The sequence below is a fragment of the Ovis canadensis genome, chromosome 1, assembly GCF_042477335.2.
Source record: "Ovis canadensis isolate MfBH-ARS-UI-01 breed Bighorn chromosome 1, ARS-UI_OviCan_v2, whole genome shotgun sequence".
NCBI lineage: Eukaryota > Metazoa > Chordata > Mammalia > Artiodactyla > Bovidae > Ovis > Ovis canadensis.
In genome coordinates this window covers 264,768,482-264,787,053 of record NC_091245.1, presented here as the reverse complement: position 1 = coordinate 264,787,053, position 18,572 = coordinate 264,768,482, and the positions used below count along the sequence as shown (strand labels likewise).

The window sequence follows — 18,572 nt, the reverse complement described above, 5'->3', positions numbered from 1 at the left end:
CAGGTCAGGGTGTCTCCTTGTGAGCTGAACAAAGGCAGTTTGGTGAAAAATCAAAGCTACTCCATTTTGTAAGGTTCCGGGTAAAGAGCCTTTGGAAATCCCCTGACCTCACCCCACCACCTGCGAACCAATCAGAACCCTTGGCCAGCCCGGGAAATTCGAGTCAAGCCCGGGAAAGGAGAACCAATCAGAACTCAACACCTAACCCTTCACCAGAAGGTGACCAATCAGACCCGGAGACTCCCGTTTTTTGAATTTTTCACGGGATAATACCCTATATAAGCAAGGTAACCCAGAGCTTAGGGCTCCTCCCTATAGCTGCTGCGTTGGTATTGGTGGGAGCCCCAGCTCGAGCTTGGTAATAAAAACCCTCTTGCTTTTGCATCGGATATCGGCTCCCTGGTGGTCATTGGGAGATTTCGCGACTTGGGCATAACATTTGGTTTAACATTCAGGTAGAGGGGCACGGTCCCCAAGGCAGGCCATTATGGGCTTGCCAGGTGGCTCTGCAGTAGAGAATTTGCGTGCAATGCGGGAGACTCAGGTTTAATCCCTGGGTCAGCAAGATCCCCTGGAGAAAGAAACGGCAACCCATCCCAGAATTCTTGCCTGGAAAGCGCCACGAACAGAGGAGCCTGGTGGGATACAGTCCATGGGGTCACAAAGAGTTGGACACAACTTAGAGACTAAACAATGAATGACAACAGAGCTATAGACAGAAGAAAAGCAATGAAAAGCAAAGGTCAACGTAAAAGAAACAGATCCATCGCGGAGTCAGAGTCTGTCTATTATCACTGCTCCATCGACTGGGGAGAATATTCCTTCCCCTCCCCACCTCCACCCCAATATGGAATCTCAAGGGAAGGAAGGGGAGAGAGTGATACTGAGCAGGATCTTGTGGGATTCCTGAGCACAGAAGCCTTTCTGTGTCCCCTGTTTCTTGATTACAGAAAATAGGCTTCATTCAGCCTCCCTTCCTGAGTTCCAGCAGTTGCTGATTAGGGAAGGGAGGTGATGCTCAGACAAGGGAGAAATAGTTGAGAGGCAATAGTACAGCGGTTGGACCAGGGTCCTGGTTCCCCATCAAGGGACGTATAAAGCAATACCTTTGAGCTGTTCTGCAGATACTGAAACTCTTGCCAGGTGGGAGAAATTAGTGATATGTTGCCCATAAGTGCATAGACTCCAGTATAGTTGGAACCAGAGGTTGGTTCACCACCAACCAATGAGAAGAATGTCCACAAACTGACCATGTCCTCTTTGAACCATTACTCTAAAACTTCTCACTACCCTCTCCAAGTTGGGACACACGGTTTTGAAGGCATTAGCTTATTGTGGCCCCCTTTGGCTGGAAAATCAATAAAGCTATTCTTTTCTACTTCATCCAAATCTGTCTCCAAAAATTAATTCAGTGTGGGGGTAGAGAGGCTGGAATCAGCTTCAGGAGGGATCATATTCAAGCATAGGCAGATCACCAGATTTTGATCAAAGGAGATTTCACCTGTAGGAGCAGGTCTGCAGTGTCCAAGGAGAGAGGAGAAAGAAAGGCCCCACAGGACCTCAGGGAACCCTGCCCCTCTGCCTGAATGTTAAACATAACTGTTTTTGTTCATTTCACAGGGAGACACTTTGACCTACCCACTTCTGAATGGCTGCAGGAAAGAAGAAATTAACCTACCCCTCCCCAAGACTGGTGAAACCAGGAGATACTTTATAGGACTTAAGGCTCTTTTACTTTACTTCCTCACCTCCTCCCCTTCTTTGTAAGCTGTCAGACCACATGTGAAAAATCTGACTTTCAGGCTGCAGCGACTTGTCTAGGAAACCAATCCATTTTCTGCGGTAGCCAACCAAGGAAGCCAGCCTGTCTTAGGCCAACTTGCAGGAGGTCAGATTGCTGTTTCCAATAGTCTGGGAAGTCAAACAGTAACTCCTGAAACAATTAGCTTCAAATGACCGGGGTTTTGTTACCAAACCAGGTGTGTTTGCAGCAGAGAAAGAGTCTATTCACAAAGCAGCCAAGAGTGGGGAAGAGAGAACAAGTCTCAGATCCACCTCCCAGAATATGAGGGAGTTGGGATATTTATGGGATAAGCAGGGTGGTCTCAGAGTTGGGGAAAGGTGATGGAGATGGAGGAAAAAGGTGAGGTCATTGGCATTATGCACAGGCACATCTGGGTTGCATACATTGACTAAAAAATTATTTAGAACCTAAAAGTTGAGTTTCATTTTATTCAGCAGGAATTTTTAGGACTTAAAGCCCAGGAGGCAGGATCTCAAGTAAACCTGAGAGAACTGCTCTGAGGAGGCAATGGGGGGAGCCAGGATATATAGAAGTTTTTGCAGCAAAGGGCAGGTATTTGGAGTATCAAAAGATTACTGCTACTAAAAGAAAACTAGATATCTCAGTTTAAGGAGTTTGGCACTTTTCTATGTTTGGGAAGATGCAAGAGTCTGGGCTCACTGAAATCTTATTTCTTTGATATGCACCTCACCTATCTGGGGCCAGGATTCTTTGTTTTCACATCCTGTTTCCTCAGGGCTCAATTAGGGTGTAGCTGTAGTCTGATGGCTGCTAGGCAGATATTCTTTTCCTTCATGAGTTCCCTCGGGGACACCGGCTCACCATCAGCTGTGGCTGCAATCATTGATGACTGTGACATCACCATTTACTGATACGGCAGAAAATATGCCATGTATCACTGGTTTTCGTGTGGGCTTCTTGGGTGACTCAGATGGTAAAGAATCCGGCTGCAATGTGGGAGACCCAGGTTCCATCCCAGGGTTGAGAAGATCCCCTGGAGAAGGAAGTGGAAACCCACTCCAGTATTCTTGCCTGGAGAATTCCATGGACAGAGGAGGAATGGGGTGCACAGTTTCAATTTGGTTATAATGTAACCACCAGGTGGCATTTCTGAGGCCTCCAAGTCCTTTATGTCTGAGCGCAGGAAAGAATTCAGCAAGAGGCAATGTGACAGATATGAAGTGATTTATTAGAATATGAAGTTTATATGACTTATAAGCAGGCAGGTAAGAGGGTGCTGCACCTAAAGAAATTAGTGGGCTCCAGTTTCATAATCAAAGGAAAAGTAGAGAGGGTCAAAAGACGACCTTCATCCTCTTTCTTGAACAGACGTCACACTTCCATCATCAGCTCCACTTCAGGCAGGCGAGTTTTCTTGTGCCTACATGGTCAAGCCTGGACTGTCATGTACAACAGAAATGAGCAAAAAGGTGGTTCAGTTCAGTTCAGTCGCTCAGTCGTGTCCGACTCTTTGCGACCCCATGAATCGCAGCACGCCAGGCCTCCCTGTCCATCACCAACTCCGGGAGTTCACTCAGACTCACGTCCATCGAGTCCGTGATGCCATCCAGCCATCTCATCCTCATATGCTAAAAATAGAAAATCAGCTTAGGTTTTAGTATAATGTCACCTTTTCCATATATATATTAGTGGGTGCAGAGGATGGTATCCTAGGAATCATTAACTTACTGAGCTCACTGGGGAGGATGTGAGTCTCGTATTTTTGTTTGAGTCATGTTTCATGTTTTTGTTGCTAAGTGAGCCTGCTTGGTTTTGAGGTTTAGAAAACCACTTGAGTGCTATCTTGAGTGATCATTCACTTACAAGGGTCTCCCATACTTTTTCTTTACTTACAATCCCTTAGTGGGATTAACTATTTAATCACCTACTTCTTCTCTTTACTCTGTCCCTACCAAATAAAGTCTCCCTTTTTTGTCCCCACTTTTAACTTAAGACTGTAAAGAAAAAGAATTGTTCCTGACATTCCAGTTCTACAAGGATCAAACCATTGGGCACCACCATTGCCCACCCACAGTGTACCTGAGGGGAATGCAGAAGGGGGAAAACAAGGAGGACTCTGTGCTTGGATACACCAGCCCTTAGACACCAATCGTGAAGATGGACACTAAGGAAAAGTTTCAATGGCCCCAGATTCTTGCATCTTCTCCTATTTAGAAAAGCACTGAAATCATTAACTTGAGATATCTGTTCTTTGTGACCAGCAGTAATCGTTTTATGCTTGACCACAAGTTTTTCTTGGGCTTCTCTGGTGTCTCAGACACTAAAGAATCTGTCTGCCAATGCAGGAGAGCCAGGTTTGATCCCTGGGTCAGGAAGATCCCCTGGAGGAGGAAATGGCTACCCACTCCAGTACTCTTGCCTGGGAAATCCCGTGGACAGAGAAGCCTGATGGGCTCCAGTCCAGGGAGTTGTGAAGAGTTGGGCATGATGGAGCATGCACACACACACATGATTTTCCTAGCAAAAAATGTTCACAAATATCCTGGCTTCTCTGTTTTCTCTTTGGAGCAGCTTCTCAGTGCAAGCTGAGCCTTCTTTTTCTTTTTTTCATCCCACTACGAAGCTTCCCCACTCCTCTGCCTATCCTTGAGTTTCTGCCAAAATGTAAGCAATGGTGGCGACCCACTTGCTACAGGCAGCTGTAAATGAGTAACTATGCTTGTCCTTGTGGACTAAGAATGCCTCCAGAAGGACCCAACCTTGCCCACACCTGGATTTCAGACTTCTGGCATCCAGAACTGTGAGAGAACAAAATTCTGTTGTTTTAAGCCACCCAGGTTTTGGTGCCTTGTGTTGCAGTCCCCGGAAACTCATACACTTGATACTAAGCATCTTCCCTAGATGTCTCACACCTAAGTTTTGGGGTCAGTCCTGAGGTGGTAAGTGAGAAAGCTTGGTTGAGGCTGTGTGCATGTACACACAGGTGTGAATGCATGTGTACACATGTGTGAAATGTACAAAGTATTTAGGGGCAGATTTGACTATACAAGGTATGACACAAATGATAACATCAGATTTCATTTTTCTCAGATTCCATTGTCCACAACTGCATTCATACTGGGAAGGGATTTGATTCTTCTATTTTCTTTAGTTCTGCTACTGTTTGTACCTGTGACCCAATTTATAAAATGAGGTGGAAAAGCCAAAAATAAGAAAAGTATGATACCTAAAGTGAGACCAATGTTTGTCTCGTAAAGTTTCTCATAATCTTCAATTTTGATATTACACTTCTATAAAATCAGAGTAAATTTGTAAGACATGGATTCCCACTTGTGCTACTTTTATTTAACATAGTATTGGAAGTTCTAGACAGAGTAGTTAGGCCAGATTTGGAAATAAAAGGCATCCAAGTCAGAAATGGAGAATCAAAATAATTTTGCTTCACAGATGATATGACCTTGTGTGTATTAGAAAAACCATAAATATACCACAAAACTAATATAACTAAGAATGAATTCAACAAAGATATAAAACCAACACATAAAAATGATATATGTAAATTTACATATATGTAAATCATCAGTGAATGATTTGAAAAAGAAATTAACAATTCCATTTACAAAAAGAACAAAATACTTGGTAACTAAGGGACTGAAAAACTTGTACACAGAAAACTATAAAATATTGCTTAAAGAAATTAAAGAAGACACAAATAAATTTCAATCCTATGTTCATGGATTTAAAGACTTAATATTGTTAAGATGCAAGTACTACCCAAAGCAACCTACGGATTCGTTACACTTTCTATCAAAATCCCAATGATCTTTTTTTTTTTTTTTTTGCAAAGATAGGACAACTTATCCTAAAATTCATAGGGAATTTCAAGGAAACCTGAACAGCCAAAACTCGTGGGAAAAAGGAACAAAGCTGGAGGACTCAGAGTTCCTGATTTCAAAACTTACAAGAAGTCTGCAATTATCAAAACAGTATGATAATGTCATAAAGACAGTCATCTAGACCAATGGAATAGAACAGAAAGCCCAGAAACAAGTCCTTGCATATATGGTCAAATGGTTTTTGACAAGGGAACCAAGATCAGTAGGGAAAGAACAGTCATTTCAAAAACGGTGCTAGGAAAACTGAATATCCATATGCAAAAGGATGCTTATCTAACATCATATACAAAAATTGTCAAAAAAATATCAAAGAACTAAATGTATGAATTGACTGGAAGAGTCTTAGAGCTGAGGGCTTCTCTACAGACCTAGAGGCAAAGAAAAATTAGAGGGAAAAATTGCTGGCAGTTTTGAATACCTGCTTTGGGACACATAGTTTGTAAAAATGGTTTCACTTAACCCTCTTAAAATTGCTGTGAAGTCATTAGCTTAGTTTGAGGAAGAAAATAAAATTATCCATAATCCCTCAATCTAGAGATGGCCACTGTCATGAAGCTCTATATTTAAAAAAAAAAAGTTTTTCATTATTAAATTTCTCTTTAAGACTTAATACAGCAATGGAGCTCACTGCATTCAGAAAAACTAAATTAAAAATGGTATCACTCAGCCAGTTTCCTCTAGGGGGGCTGGGAAACACCATCACAGCAAATGATGGGAAGCAGGTGGTATGACTGAATTTATAAGAAAAGGACCAGCTAAGGGACACCATTCCGAACAACCAAACTGGATTTAAGCCACAGCCTCAAGTGTTCCCCATCATTCATTTGTGCAATGAGATATTTATTAAGTGAACTACTATGCTCCAGAGGCCACGTGAGATTCTGGAAATACAAAAGAACAAGAAGTGATCTTTCGTCTCTGAGGTCTCCTAATCTAATGGGGAGGGGTGACAAGTGAACAAAGAATGACAGTAGTATTTAAGAATATTGTAACTGGGGGCTACGGGGCCCAAGGACTGGAAAGACCCCTCTTCACAGAGGACAGGGAAGACCTCCCGGAGGAAGTGACAGCTCTGAACAGCTCAGGACTTCAGGTATAAACTCTTGTTCTGAGTGCAGTACAGCAGAGATGGATGCAGACAACAGCAGAAAGGTCTGGCCCCAAACAAGAGGCCAATTCCTGGACCACCTCCCTTAATGATCACGCACCACACGTAAGCAAAACCCAGAAGTATTGCTGTTCCTTTGGCATTTACCCTTTGAAATGGGGGAATTCGTAGAGAGCTTGCTGTGCCTGAGTCAGCCTAAAAATCTTCTCCTTCAGGAATTTCCTCTTGGTAGCTGTATCGCTCTGCTCCTGAAGCAGCCAGGAATAGTGCTGCGTCTCCTGCAGAAGCTGCATCATGGCTTTCTGCACCTTATCACCATTCTCTTGGAGCATAAAATACTGAATGATGAACGGGATCTGATTGGCGAGCCGTTTGCTGGTTTCCTGGAAGAGGGGGTAAGAGGGGTCAGCTGGAGGGGTCTATGGTTACAGGGACAAGTTCCTTGGATCCATGCTAAGTCCTGGGGTCCTGTCCACTTCCACTCAGTGGTCACTACCAACCAAGGGAAGGATCTATTTGGGTTGCCCCATTTTCACTACCCAGGTATTCCCTCTGACACTAAGATCCACCTGAAGGCTAGCAGAACCAGCCACCTTCTGGACATACCAGCCTTCCTGGAAGGGATCTCTTCCTCATTTCCTCTCTCCTCCCTGGAGGGACCTCCTGGCAGTGAACCCCGAGTCTCTTCTGGGAGATGATCGGGACATATTTCAATGCTTATTTCATTTACTCCTTTCATTAGCATCTCCAGTTTGCCTGACAGCTGGACCCCACATCTGGGTCACTCTACTTTCTATCCTAATCAAGAAAGGGCTTCAGGAGTTGGGTAGTTCAAAAGTTACCTTCTGGGACTTCCTTAGTAGTCCAGTGGCTAAGACTCTGCATTCCCAATGCAGGGAACCTGGGTTCAATCCCTGGTCAGGGAACTAGATCCCATATGTCACAACTAAGATTCCATGCAACCAAATAAATAAATAAAAACTCAACTAAATAAAAAGCTACCTTCTTTTCCATGTACCCTAATACTTTAATCCATGGATGAAGCCTTAGAAACCATGAAGTCAGCTGGGCTGCAAAATTTAGGGACAGGCTTTTCCACTTCCACTTTGTGGGACTTAGTTTGAGTTTGAGGCACTCTGGGTGCCCTCTTAGAACACGCAGGAAAGCTAAAACATAGCCAGTAAAGTTAGTGCTTATGTTTTGCTGTATTCTGATCATAGTAATTTTGGAATTTATGCAGAGAATAAAATATAATGAACTTTGGAGTTGGAGTTAATTTTGAGTACTGCTGCTGCTGCTGCTGCTAAGTCACTTCAGTCATGTCCGACTCTGTGCGACCCCATAGACGGCAGCCCACCAGGTTCCCCCGTCCCTGAGATTCTCCAGGCAAGAACACTGGAGCGGGCTGCCATTTCCTTCTCCAACGCATGAAAGTGAAAAGTGAAAGTGAAGTCGCTCAGTCATGTCTGACTCTTAGCAACCCCATGGACTGTAGCCTACCAGGCTCCTCCATCCATGGGATTTTCCAGGCAAGAGTACTGGAGTGGGGTGCCATTGCCTTCTCCAATTTTGAGTACACATTCTGCTAAGATGAAAAATCTGATTTGGGGCAAATTAATTAAAAGTGTCTTGATAGGGTTACTGTCCCTGGTGGCTCCGATGGTAAAGAATCTGCCTGTGATGCAGAATCCCTGGGCGGGGAAGATCCCCTGGAGATGGAAATGGCTACACACTCTAGTATTCTTGCCTGGAGAATTCCATGGACAGAGGAGCTTGGCGGGCTATAGTCCATGGGGTCTCAAAGAGTCGGACCTGACTGAGCAACTAACTCTTTCCCTTTCAGTGTTACAGTAAAACTATGATGAGATGATAAATGAGTAGGTTTTCACAGCCTAAAGGGCTTTGTACACAGCAGTGCCCTGTTCTTTGCTCAGCTAAGCAGCTGTCAACCAGGACACCGGCTTTCTGCTCGGTAGGGACCAGAGCATACTGACTTGTATCCCTACATGCTCACCGTGAAATATGCATTCAGGTGGACCCCAATCTCAACGATGGAGGAAACTGAAGACTGATTATTTAAAAAGGGATGCTTCGACTGAGGATTCTCTGAAGCCTTTCCCACGGAATTAAAAATCTCTTCTCGGACTTTGTTCAGAACCACGCCGTAAATCTGGTCTTGACAAAAAACCAGCTTCTCCATCCTGAACTGAAGTTGGATCAGATTTGCTGCTTCTGCCATTTGCTTTGTTTTTATGTCTTCGATCTTGTTCTGGTCGAATAAGGAAGAGAAATACATTACTTTTCCTTTTCTTCCCCTGCTGTGTAAACAGCTTAGGAAGTATTATTACTATTACTATAGTACCGTATTACGATGGTGAACACTGAATTAAAAATAATCCGAGGTCAACGAAGGTCTGAGACTTTTCCAGCAATTTTCAGAAGCTCCCACTTTGCCCTCCGCTGTGTCCTCACCTGTTGCATCTTGTGGCTCCCCGCCTTGCACATGCCATGCTCACCCTCTCTCCTGCCTGTTGTGTGTTTGTTAGTATATATGCTGCCGAAGCAAGCACCTGTCTTTCTCTTGGCCCCAACCTGCTTCCTCACACATTACTGCCTTTCTGCTTCCTCAGTTACGGTTTAATCTACATGTTCAAGCCCATCACTCTTGTCTCTGTTGCTGGCTTGAATCCAAGCATTCAAGAATGCATCTGGTGCTAATGAGCACCATGGGATAACAGCTCCATCTCTGTGCTTCCCAGAAATCCTGTGACTCTCGAGTCATGCACATGGTCAAAGGCATCCCAGGAAAGGGAGAGGTGACTCAGTGAAACTGGGTTACAGGTTGACTTTTGAGTTTCACAGGGATGTGTGTGCACTGAAGGCAGAGAAGAGAGAAAGTGAGAGCTTCACAACGGCAGGTTCTTCATTGGAGTGTATGTGGCCACAAACACGTATGTGACAACCCACTCCCCTTGCAGATTGGGGCCCTGAGAGCAGAAATGGGCTGTACATCACTTCCTAAGAGGAGTTTTATGGGAGGACACAGATCCTGGCTTCTGATGCGGCTAGGAGAAGAGGGTACAGATGGTGGAGGGAAGTGGCTGGCTGGGAGCCAGGTAGCTGCACCCAGACCTCTGTTCATCCCAGGATGCTACAGGGGACAGAGGCCCTTGAACTTTCCTGGCCCCAGAACAGCCAATGCTTGCAGCAGGTAAGAATACTGGAGTGAGTTGCCATCTCCTTCTCCAGAGGATCTTCCCAGACAGGGATCAAACCCACGTCTCCTGCACTGGCAGGCAGACTATAAGCAAGCAAACTGTGGGCGCTTACCTGGACTGTTTGATGCAGATTGCAAAATTCAGCAAAATGCTTTTTGGCTGTGTCCTTGAAAGTTTGCCAGATAATTTCTGATCAAGGAAAGAAGGAAACATCAGCAAAATGCAAGCAGGAATGAAATGGGTTAAAGACACAGGAGGCTAAATCATGATACACTGGCCCCATTCTGGTGCTGACTCTTCAGATCACAGACGAAGAGAGAAGGAGAGACGGCACATAATACCGTGGAGACACCAAATCCACCCCCATCCTAAGCAGACCCTGTCAACTTCTGGTCCTTTCCTGGGTGTGCATTCTCGGCAGGATTGCTGCTGCTGTTTAGTCGCTCGGTCGTGTCCAACTCTTTTGCGACCCCATGGATGGTAGCCTTCCAGGCTCTTCTGTCCATGGGATTCTCCAGGGAAGAATACTGGAGTGCATTGTCATTTCCTTCTCCAGGGGATCTTCCTGACTCAGGGGGGTCAAACCCATGACATCTGTGGCTCCTGCATTGGCAAGCTTATTCTTTACCACTAGTGCCACCTGCAAGCCCCTCTCTGCAGGGTTAGCAGCTAATTATTCCACACACCGCGTCATCCAGGCTTAGGTAAGAGGTACATAAAGCTGATACACACTCTCAGTTCAGTTCAGTTCAGTCACTCAGTCATGTCCGACTCTTTACGACCTCATGGACTGCAGCACACCAGGCCTCCCTGTCCATCACCAACTCCCAGAGTCTGCTCAAACTCATGTCCATCAAGTCAGTGATGCCATCCAACCATCTCATCCTCTGTCATCCCCTTCTCTTCTTGCCTTCAATCTTTCCCAGCATCAGGGTCTTTTCCAAAGAGTCCATTCTTTGCATCAGGTGGCCAAAGGACTGGAGTTTCAGCTATAGTATCAGTCCTTCCAATGGATATGCAGGACTGATTTCCTTTAGGATTGACTGGTTGAATCTCCTTGCAGTCCAAGGGACTCGCAAGAGTCTTCTCCAACACCACAGTTCAAAAGCTTCAATTGTTCAGCACTCAGCTTTCTTTATAGTCCAACTCTCACATCCATACACGACTACTGGAAAAACCATAGCTTTGACTAGACGGACCTTTGTTAGTAAAGTAATGTCTCTGCTTTTTATACACTGTCTAGGTTGGTCATAACTTTTCTTCCAAGGAGCAAGCATCTTTTAATTTCATGGCTGAAGTCACCATCTGCAGTGATTTTGGAGCCCCCCAAAATAAAGTCTGTCACTGTTTCCGTTGTTTCCTCACCTATTTGCCATAAAATGATGGGACCAGATGTCATGATATTAGTTTTCTGAATATTGAGTTTTAAGCCAAGTTTTTCACTCTCCTCTTTCACTTTCATCAAGAGGCTCTTTAGTTATTTTTCACCTTCTGCCATAAGGGTGGTGTCATCTGTGTATGTGAGGTTATTGATATTTCTCCCAGCAATCTTGACTCCAGCTTATGCTTCATCCAGCCTGGCATTTCACATGATATACTCTGCATATAAATTAAATAAGCAGGGTGACAATATACAGCCTTGACAACACTCTCCCCCTCGCCCTAAGTGGACAAACATCTGCAGGCTGTGTTTGATACTTCCATTCCAATCTCTCCCTCCAAGCACTGAGACCTATGGGAGGTACAAGGGTAACAATCTGAAAGGTTTTTTTGAGAGTTCCTCACCCATGGCCTTCTGGAGCATCTTGAGTGCTGGGTCTATCAGTTGTCCCAGGTAATGCTTCACGACAGTCTCAAACGTCTTGTAATTAACAAATCCGAGAAGTTCTTTGCCTCGATACTTCGTTTCATATTTTGAGACTTCTTCGTTAAGGATACTTTTAACTGCAACAAAAACAAACCACCAGGATAAATTCTAATAATTTCACAGACAGTTTAAAGATAGGGATTTTTTTCAAGTCTTGCTTACCTAACGAATCCTATGACAATGTTTCTAAATAGAATTTCTTTTAATTATGAAAATAATTATTTGTGGCCTGATAATACACAGAAATATTGACTGTTAAGACACAGAAATCTTTTCCTACTTCAATGTGTTTCAGTTCAGAGTCATCATGCCAGGAGAGAAGCTGAGTGTTTATAATTGGTAGGAAAAAAAAAATCTGATTAAATGAAAATAGAAACAAAAAATTCTTGTGGCCCTTACAGCTCTTCTTCTAAGACTACATATAGCTGGAAGGCTCTTAACATGGAAGGAATAGTGCTGCTTTTATTCAGTGTTAAAACAGAGCTTCCTCGGTGGGTCAGTGGTTAAGAATCCACCTTGCAATGCAGGGGACACTAGTTCGATCCTTGGTCCAGGTAGATCCCACATGCTGCAAGGCAACTAAGCCCATGCACCACAACCACTGAGCCCATGCCCTAGGGCCCACGAGTCACAACTGCTGAGCCCACACGCAGCAATTACTGAAGCCCGAGTGTCCTAGTGTCTGTACTCCACAACAAAAGAAGCCCCAGCTCTGCAACTAGAGAAAGCTTATGTGCAGCAATGAAGGCCCAGTGCTGCCAAAAATAATAAATAAATATGTATTTTAAAGTGTCAAAGCAAAGATACACACACATATACACGCTGCAACGCCACACGGGCACACACCCTATTGGCCTTTGGGCTGGAGCAGATAGAAGTTGGAACTCTGCCAGAAGAAGTAAGGAGTCTGTTGTCAAAGCATAGACCTTTCTGATTTGGATTGGGGGTAAAGAGGAGGAAAGAGACAGGGTAAGTGAAACTGCTGAGCCTCAAAACACAGAAGCAAGGAGGTAGTTGGAAGTAGGTGGGTGGAATGGTCTACTATTGAATTGGCGAAGGCCGTGCTCCACAAGAATGGCCAGGAAGCTGTTATAGATACTGAGAGGTCCCTAGTGTGGGCACAGTTGGCTCTTCGCACAAGTTTTATGTGCCAGAAGTAGCTTCTGGTCTTGGCAAACGTGATGCTGCTTTTGGAGAAGCCCTGTCCCAGGACTTACCTTTTTCGATGTTGGTGGTAAGTATGAGTACCCATCTTGTAAACTCCTCTCTGATTCTGTTACATAAGCGAGACTCTGTCTCTATTACGATTTCTTCTCCTTCTATTAACTTTTCAATGTCCTCATTAAATACCTTAATTTTCTGAAAAGATGAGATAAAATCATCAATCTGTGCTGTAATTATATTAAAGAGCAGGGATCTGGATCAGCTGTGCATGGTGGTGTGGGGGCTGGGGCTCCAAGGGGGTGAGATGACCCATCAGCCACCTCATACACCCTCTACCCCCAACCCCTTCCCCACACCAGCCACCGCATGAGAAACGAGGAGGGCAGGGCAACGGGGAGTCCTGGGTAATCCTCACCTCGATGAGGAAGAACATTTTATCCCCTTCATCGCTGGGAATGTCATCCCCGTACTGCTGCAGCTCCTCTGTCGCCCTCTGGTGTTTCTCTTTTATTTGGTTTTCTAACAAGGGGAGCGATTTCTGAACAAAATAAGAGCAAGCAATGAAAGGCTACAGCTTGATGAACTTTTTTTGTTTTTAAGTCGCTAAGTCCTATCTGACTCTTTTGAGACCCCAGGCACTATAGCCCGCCAGGCGTCTCTGGGATTTCCCAGGCAAGAATACTGGACAGTATTGCCATTTCCTTCTCCAGGGGATCTTCCCTGAACTAAATAAGAGCAAACAACAAAATGCTGCCGCCTGCTGAAATTAGCTGACAGGTATCTTAGGTGTATGGGCAGAGTCCCACTTGAAAGCATTCAGTTTCGATTATCCTGTGACCCTTGTTGAGCGCAATTCCTGCTAAGAACTCAAGGAGGACTTGGGATGCAATGTTTGAATGATCTGGTGTTGAGAATTCTGCAGTTCCCGTCATGTGACCAGAGTTGGGAGGGAATCCGGTGGTGACCAGTTTGGGTTTTTTTGTTTGTTTGACTCAGAGCTTTCGTTGAGATAACAAGTACCTTTGAACATAATGGAAGGTTTCTTTAATGAAATGTTCCCTATAACATTTGAGTGTTATAAACTGATAAATGGTGCTTTGGAAGAGGTTATGCCTTTGTGTCAGTGTCGGCTGGCAAAAGTCCAAAGCAGTCCGTGTTGCTGATGACGATTTAACAAAGTGGAGGAGCAGGAACGATGGAGAGGGGTACCGAGGAGGGTTGTTTTTGGGTTGAGCATCATTCCAAGTCCTTTACATCTTAGTGAAGCCTGGCGCTGTGGTACAAAGCACATGACTTTGTTGCCTGTTTTTCACAAGAGAGGAAAAGGCTCAGAGAGACGAACTGATATCATCACTGAGGTGGTAAGCAGCAGACTTCACTTCACAGCTGCTCACACCTTTACAGCCCGAGCAGGTAAAAACTGCAGGTAAAGATATCTGAGTGAAGGACGTTAGCGTAGTCAGCCAGGCAGAATGAGCTATTGGGATTTAGAGGAAGTTTGTGGAGTAGCGTACCAAGAAGTTGATAAGGTCTCATCCTCTCTCTCTTTGGACAGTTTGTATCTGTAGGCAGAAATGTATTAATCTTTTTCCTGATATTTCAAATGATCACCATTGTGTTTTGATATAAATTTTAAAGATTAATTGAAAATAGTACAAAACTGAAATTCAAAATTTAAAGTGCAATATTTAAATGTTGAGAACTGTTATGAAAAAAATTATCAAAATATAACATCTTTTTAAAAGAAAGATGCTTTTTCTCAATTAGATAGGAGATATAGCTTTTAGACGGGCTTCCCCAGTGGTACTAGTGGTAAAGAAACTGCTTTGCCAATGCAGGAGACAGACGTAAGAAATGTGAGTTAGATCCCTGGGTTGGGAAGATCCCCTGGAGGAGGGCACAGCAACCCACTCCAGTATTCTTACCTGGAGAATCCCATGGAGAGAAGAACCTGCTAGGCTACAAGTTCATAGGGTCGCCAAGAGTCGGACATGACTGAAGTGATTTAGTACTAGCAGCATAGTTTTTAGACAGGGTTATATCTTTTAGAATTCTCTGCTGCAAACTGAAGGGATTTTACCAGAATCAGTATTTCTCCAAGTATGTTTCCAAAGATCACCTGAGAAAAACAAATTCATGGGCCCTACCCCAGACCTACTGACTCAGAAGCTCAGCCAGGGCCCAGGAATATGAATTAAAAAAAATTTTCTAGGTAACATTTTTCCCTAACTGTGTGTTAGGCAAAAATTCTCCAGGCAAGAATACTGGAGTGGGTTGCTGTGCCCTCCTCCAGGCAATCTTCCCAACCCGGGGATCTACCCCACATTTCTTACATCTGTCTCCTGCATTGGCAAGCACGTTCTTTACCACAAGCACCAAACACAGTTTGAGAAATGCTGCCCCTCTACAAACAAATATTTTGAGTATGCATTTTTTGGTTCAAAAGAATGTATTGTTTCTATGCAACATGCAATTTAGCACGGACTGGGATCCAGCCCCTAGGTTCCACCTCTGTTCTCAAGGTTCATCTTCTCATGTACAATGGTTCAGGCAAGCATGACAAATATTCCATTTATCATTTGGCTTTCTCTCTATTGTTCTGACTGAGTGATTTCCATTATTCTATCTTCCAGATCACTTGTTTATCCTTCTTCATTATTCATTCTGCTATTTATTGTCTTTAGATCAGCTTTCATCTTGGCAAATGAATTTTATTTTTTGCTCCTCTTTATAGTTTTTAGTTCCTTTTTTACAGTAACCTGCATTTCTATCCATAGCCTTTCTTAATTCCTCCAGTATTTTCATTCTCTCCCTTTTGAACTCGGCATCCATCAGACTAAACAAGCCTGTTTCATTGTTCTTTCAGGGGCATTCTCTTGGCCTTTTAATTGAGAGTTGCTCTTCTGCATCTTCATTTTACTTGTATTTCTCTTACTCAGAGAGTTTAGGAGAAATGATTATCTACTGTGGTCTCAGAGGGCTATTTTGATGTGAAAGGTCCTTGAGTAGCTTGCGTGGGTTTAATATTTTTAATAGGAGGACTATTTTCAGTATGGACACCTGCCACGTCTTTCCATTATTTCTGGCCATTATCCTCTTGATTTGTTGTTCTTCACTCTATAAGTTGTGTCCGACTCTTTGCAACTGCCCAGACTGCAGCATGCCAGGCCTCCCTGTTCTGCACTATCTCCCGGAGTTTGCTCAAACTCATGTCCATTGAGTCAGTGATGCTATCCAACCATCTCATCCTCTGTCTCCCCCTTCTCTTCTTGCCTTCAATCTTTTCCAGCACCAGGGTCTTTTCCAATGAGGTGGCCCTTCACATCAGATGGCCAAAGTATTGGAGCTTCAGCTTCAGCCTCAGTCCTTCCAATGAATATTCAGGTTTGATTTCCTTTAGGATTGACTGATTTGCTCTCCTTGCTGTCCAATGGACTCTCAAGAGTCTTCTCCAGCACCACAATTTGAAAGCATCAATTCTTTGGTGCTCAGCCTTCTTTATGGCCCAATTCTCAAGTCATCCTCTTGATGGGGGTGTGCAGATGCAGTGGCTGGTGCCCAGTCCTGGAGCCCACAGTGGTGATGGTGATGGCTATAAATATTCTATTTCTCAATAAGCACTAAGCCAGAGTCCCCCTTCAATGACATCATGAGAACTTTGTCTGTGGTTTTCTTATTTTGAGAATCACTGAAAACTGAACATTTATTTCCTAAAAGTTTGAAGCTAGGAAAATATTTTATATTTATATCTTTAATTTATTGTTTAAAGACTTGTTGAGGTGAACCACTTTTAAAGTCTTTATTGAATTTGTTACAAGATTGCTTCTGTATTATGCTTTGGATTTTTGGCCTCGAAGCACTTGGGACCTCAGTTCCCTGACCAGGGATCCAACCTGCACCCCTGCATTGGAAGGTGCAGTGTTCCATCAGGAAGTCTCAAAGGAAAGTGATTTTTATACTGTGAATTGTTAGAAGTGAAGTCTCTCAGTCGTATCTGACTCTTTGCAACCCCATGGACTGTAGCCTACTGGGCTCCTCCGTCCATGGGATTTTCCAGGCAAGAATACTGGAGTGGGTTGCCATTTCAAACTATTAAAAATTTGCTAACTCGATATTCACTCTTTTTTACACTGCTAACCTGGTGTTAGCATTTTCCTTCTCTTTTTGCTTGCCCCAAATTGACAGATTCAACTCTTTATTTCAACACTATGCAGTTATTGCTTTTCTGTTTCAGAAGCTCTTTTGTGAGCCTCTGACCAGGAGTGATTTGGTTTTCAAAATGTTCTTATTTATCTACTGGTTTGGACATTTCACTGGAGTGTCCTAGTCAACCATGACTAAGAAAGTGACCTGGACTGGCTGTCATTTTCTTTTTTAAGATTTGTCTTTTGATGTGGATAATTTTTAAAGTCTTTATTGAATTTGTTACAATACTGCTTCTCTTTTATGTTTTGGCTTACTGGCCATAAGGCATGTGGGATCTTAGCTAGAGATTGAACCTGTATCGCCTGCATTGGAAGGTTAACTCTTAACCACTGGACTACCAGGGAAGTACCCAAGGCTGTCATTTTTTTTAATAGCTTGCAACTTAAACTACTGACTCACATTGATGTGCCAGATGAGTTCGGTGGTAAGTCTTTCTGCCAGAAGAGGCACCGTGGCCTTTCCTTCATCCAGAAGAACTCTGAAACAAGACGGAGCACACATGAATTTGAGAAGGGCCCATAGGCTTACTTTCCAGTACTGCACCTTATAAGTGGGTAGATGAGCTTAGTTCCTTGGAGTGACACACACCATCAGAAGAGCCAGGTGGTACATGAGGACAGTTGATAATTAAGGAGCAAGATCATACCTGGGCAAGTCTAGTACTAGAGAGGTTACTTTTTTTTCTTTTTGTGCCCCAATAAACTCACGTGCTAAGTCATTTTTTCAGGAAAAGCAAAACAATACAATTTCATAGAGGTTAAGTGACTTGCCCAAAGTAGTATTTTATTTCTTATTACAAATATTTATCCCTGATTAGATGTATCAGTCTTGATAAAGAAGAAGAAAGCTAGAGACATCATATTTCTGATTTAAACTATATTGCAAAGCTACTATAATTAAAGCAGTATGGTACTAGAATAAAGACAGATATAGTCCAGCATTCTTGTCTGGAAAATTCCATGGACAGAGGAGCCTGGCAGACTATAGTCCATGAGGTTGCAAAGAGTCGGACATGACTTAGTGACTAAACAGCAACAGCATAGACCTATGGGACAGAATCGTAAGCCCAGAAATAAATCCATGCATATACAGTTAACTGATTTTTGCAAAAGTGCCAAGAATACACAATAGGAAAAGGATAACCTCTTCAACAAATGGTGTTGGGAAAATTAGATATCCACAGCAAAATGGAGCCTCTTCTTATGCTAGACACAAAAGTCAACTGAAAATTGATTAAAGGCTTTAATGTAAAACCCAAAACTGTAAAACTCCTAGAAGAAAACATAGGGGAACATCTTCATCATATGGATCTTGGAAGTGATTTCATGAATATGACACTAAAAGCACG

At 43.4% G+C, this 18,572-nt stretch overlaps 1 protein-coding gene across 6 annotated transcripts in view; it reads right to left on the bottom strand.

Moving 5' to 3' along the window:
• Positions 1-2,972: 2,972 nt before the first annotated feature.
• Positions 2,973-18,572, bottom strand: part of MX2 (MX dynamin like GTPase 2) — a 39,402-nt gene continuing 23,802 nt past the window's right edge. For all 6 annotated transcript variants that reach the window (XM_069581292.1, XM_069581282.1, XM_069581249.1 and 3 more), the window contains 8 exons: positions 17,624-17,702; positions 13,434-13,556; positions 13,072-13,213; positions 11,773-11,931; positions 10,100-10,176; positions 8,784-9,038; positions 6,917-7,152; positions 2,973-3,393 (listed from right to left, as the gene is read on the bottom strand). In XM_069581292.1, coding sequence (XP_069437393.1) covers positions 3,387-3,393; positions 6,917-7,152; positions 8,784-9,038; positions 10,100-10,176; positions 11,773-11,931; positions 13,072-13,213; positions 13,434-13,556; positions 17,624-17,702 — 1,078 coding nt within the window. In that variant the 3' untranslated portion in view covers positions 2,973-3,386. The remainder of the gene's footprint in view (positions 3,394-6,916; positions 7,153-8,783; positions 9,039-10,099; positions 10,177-11,772; positions 11,932-13,071; positions 13,214-13,433; positions 13,557-17,623; positions 17,703-18,572) is intronic.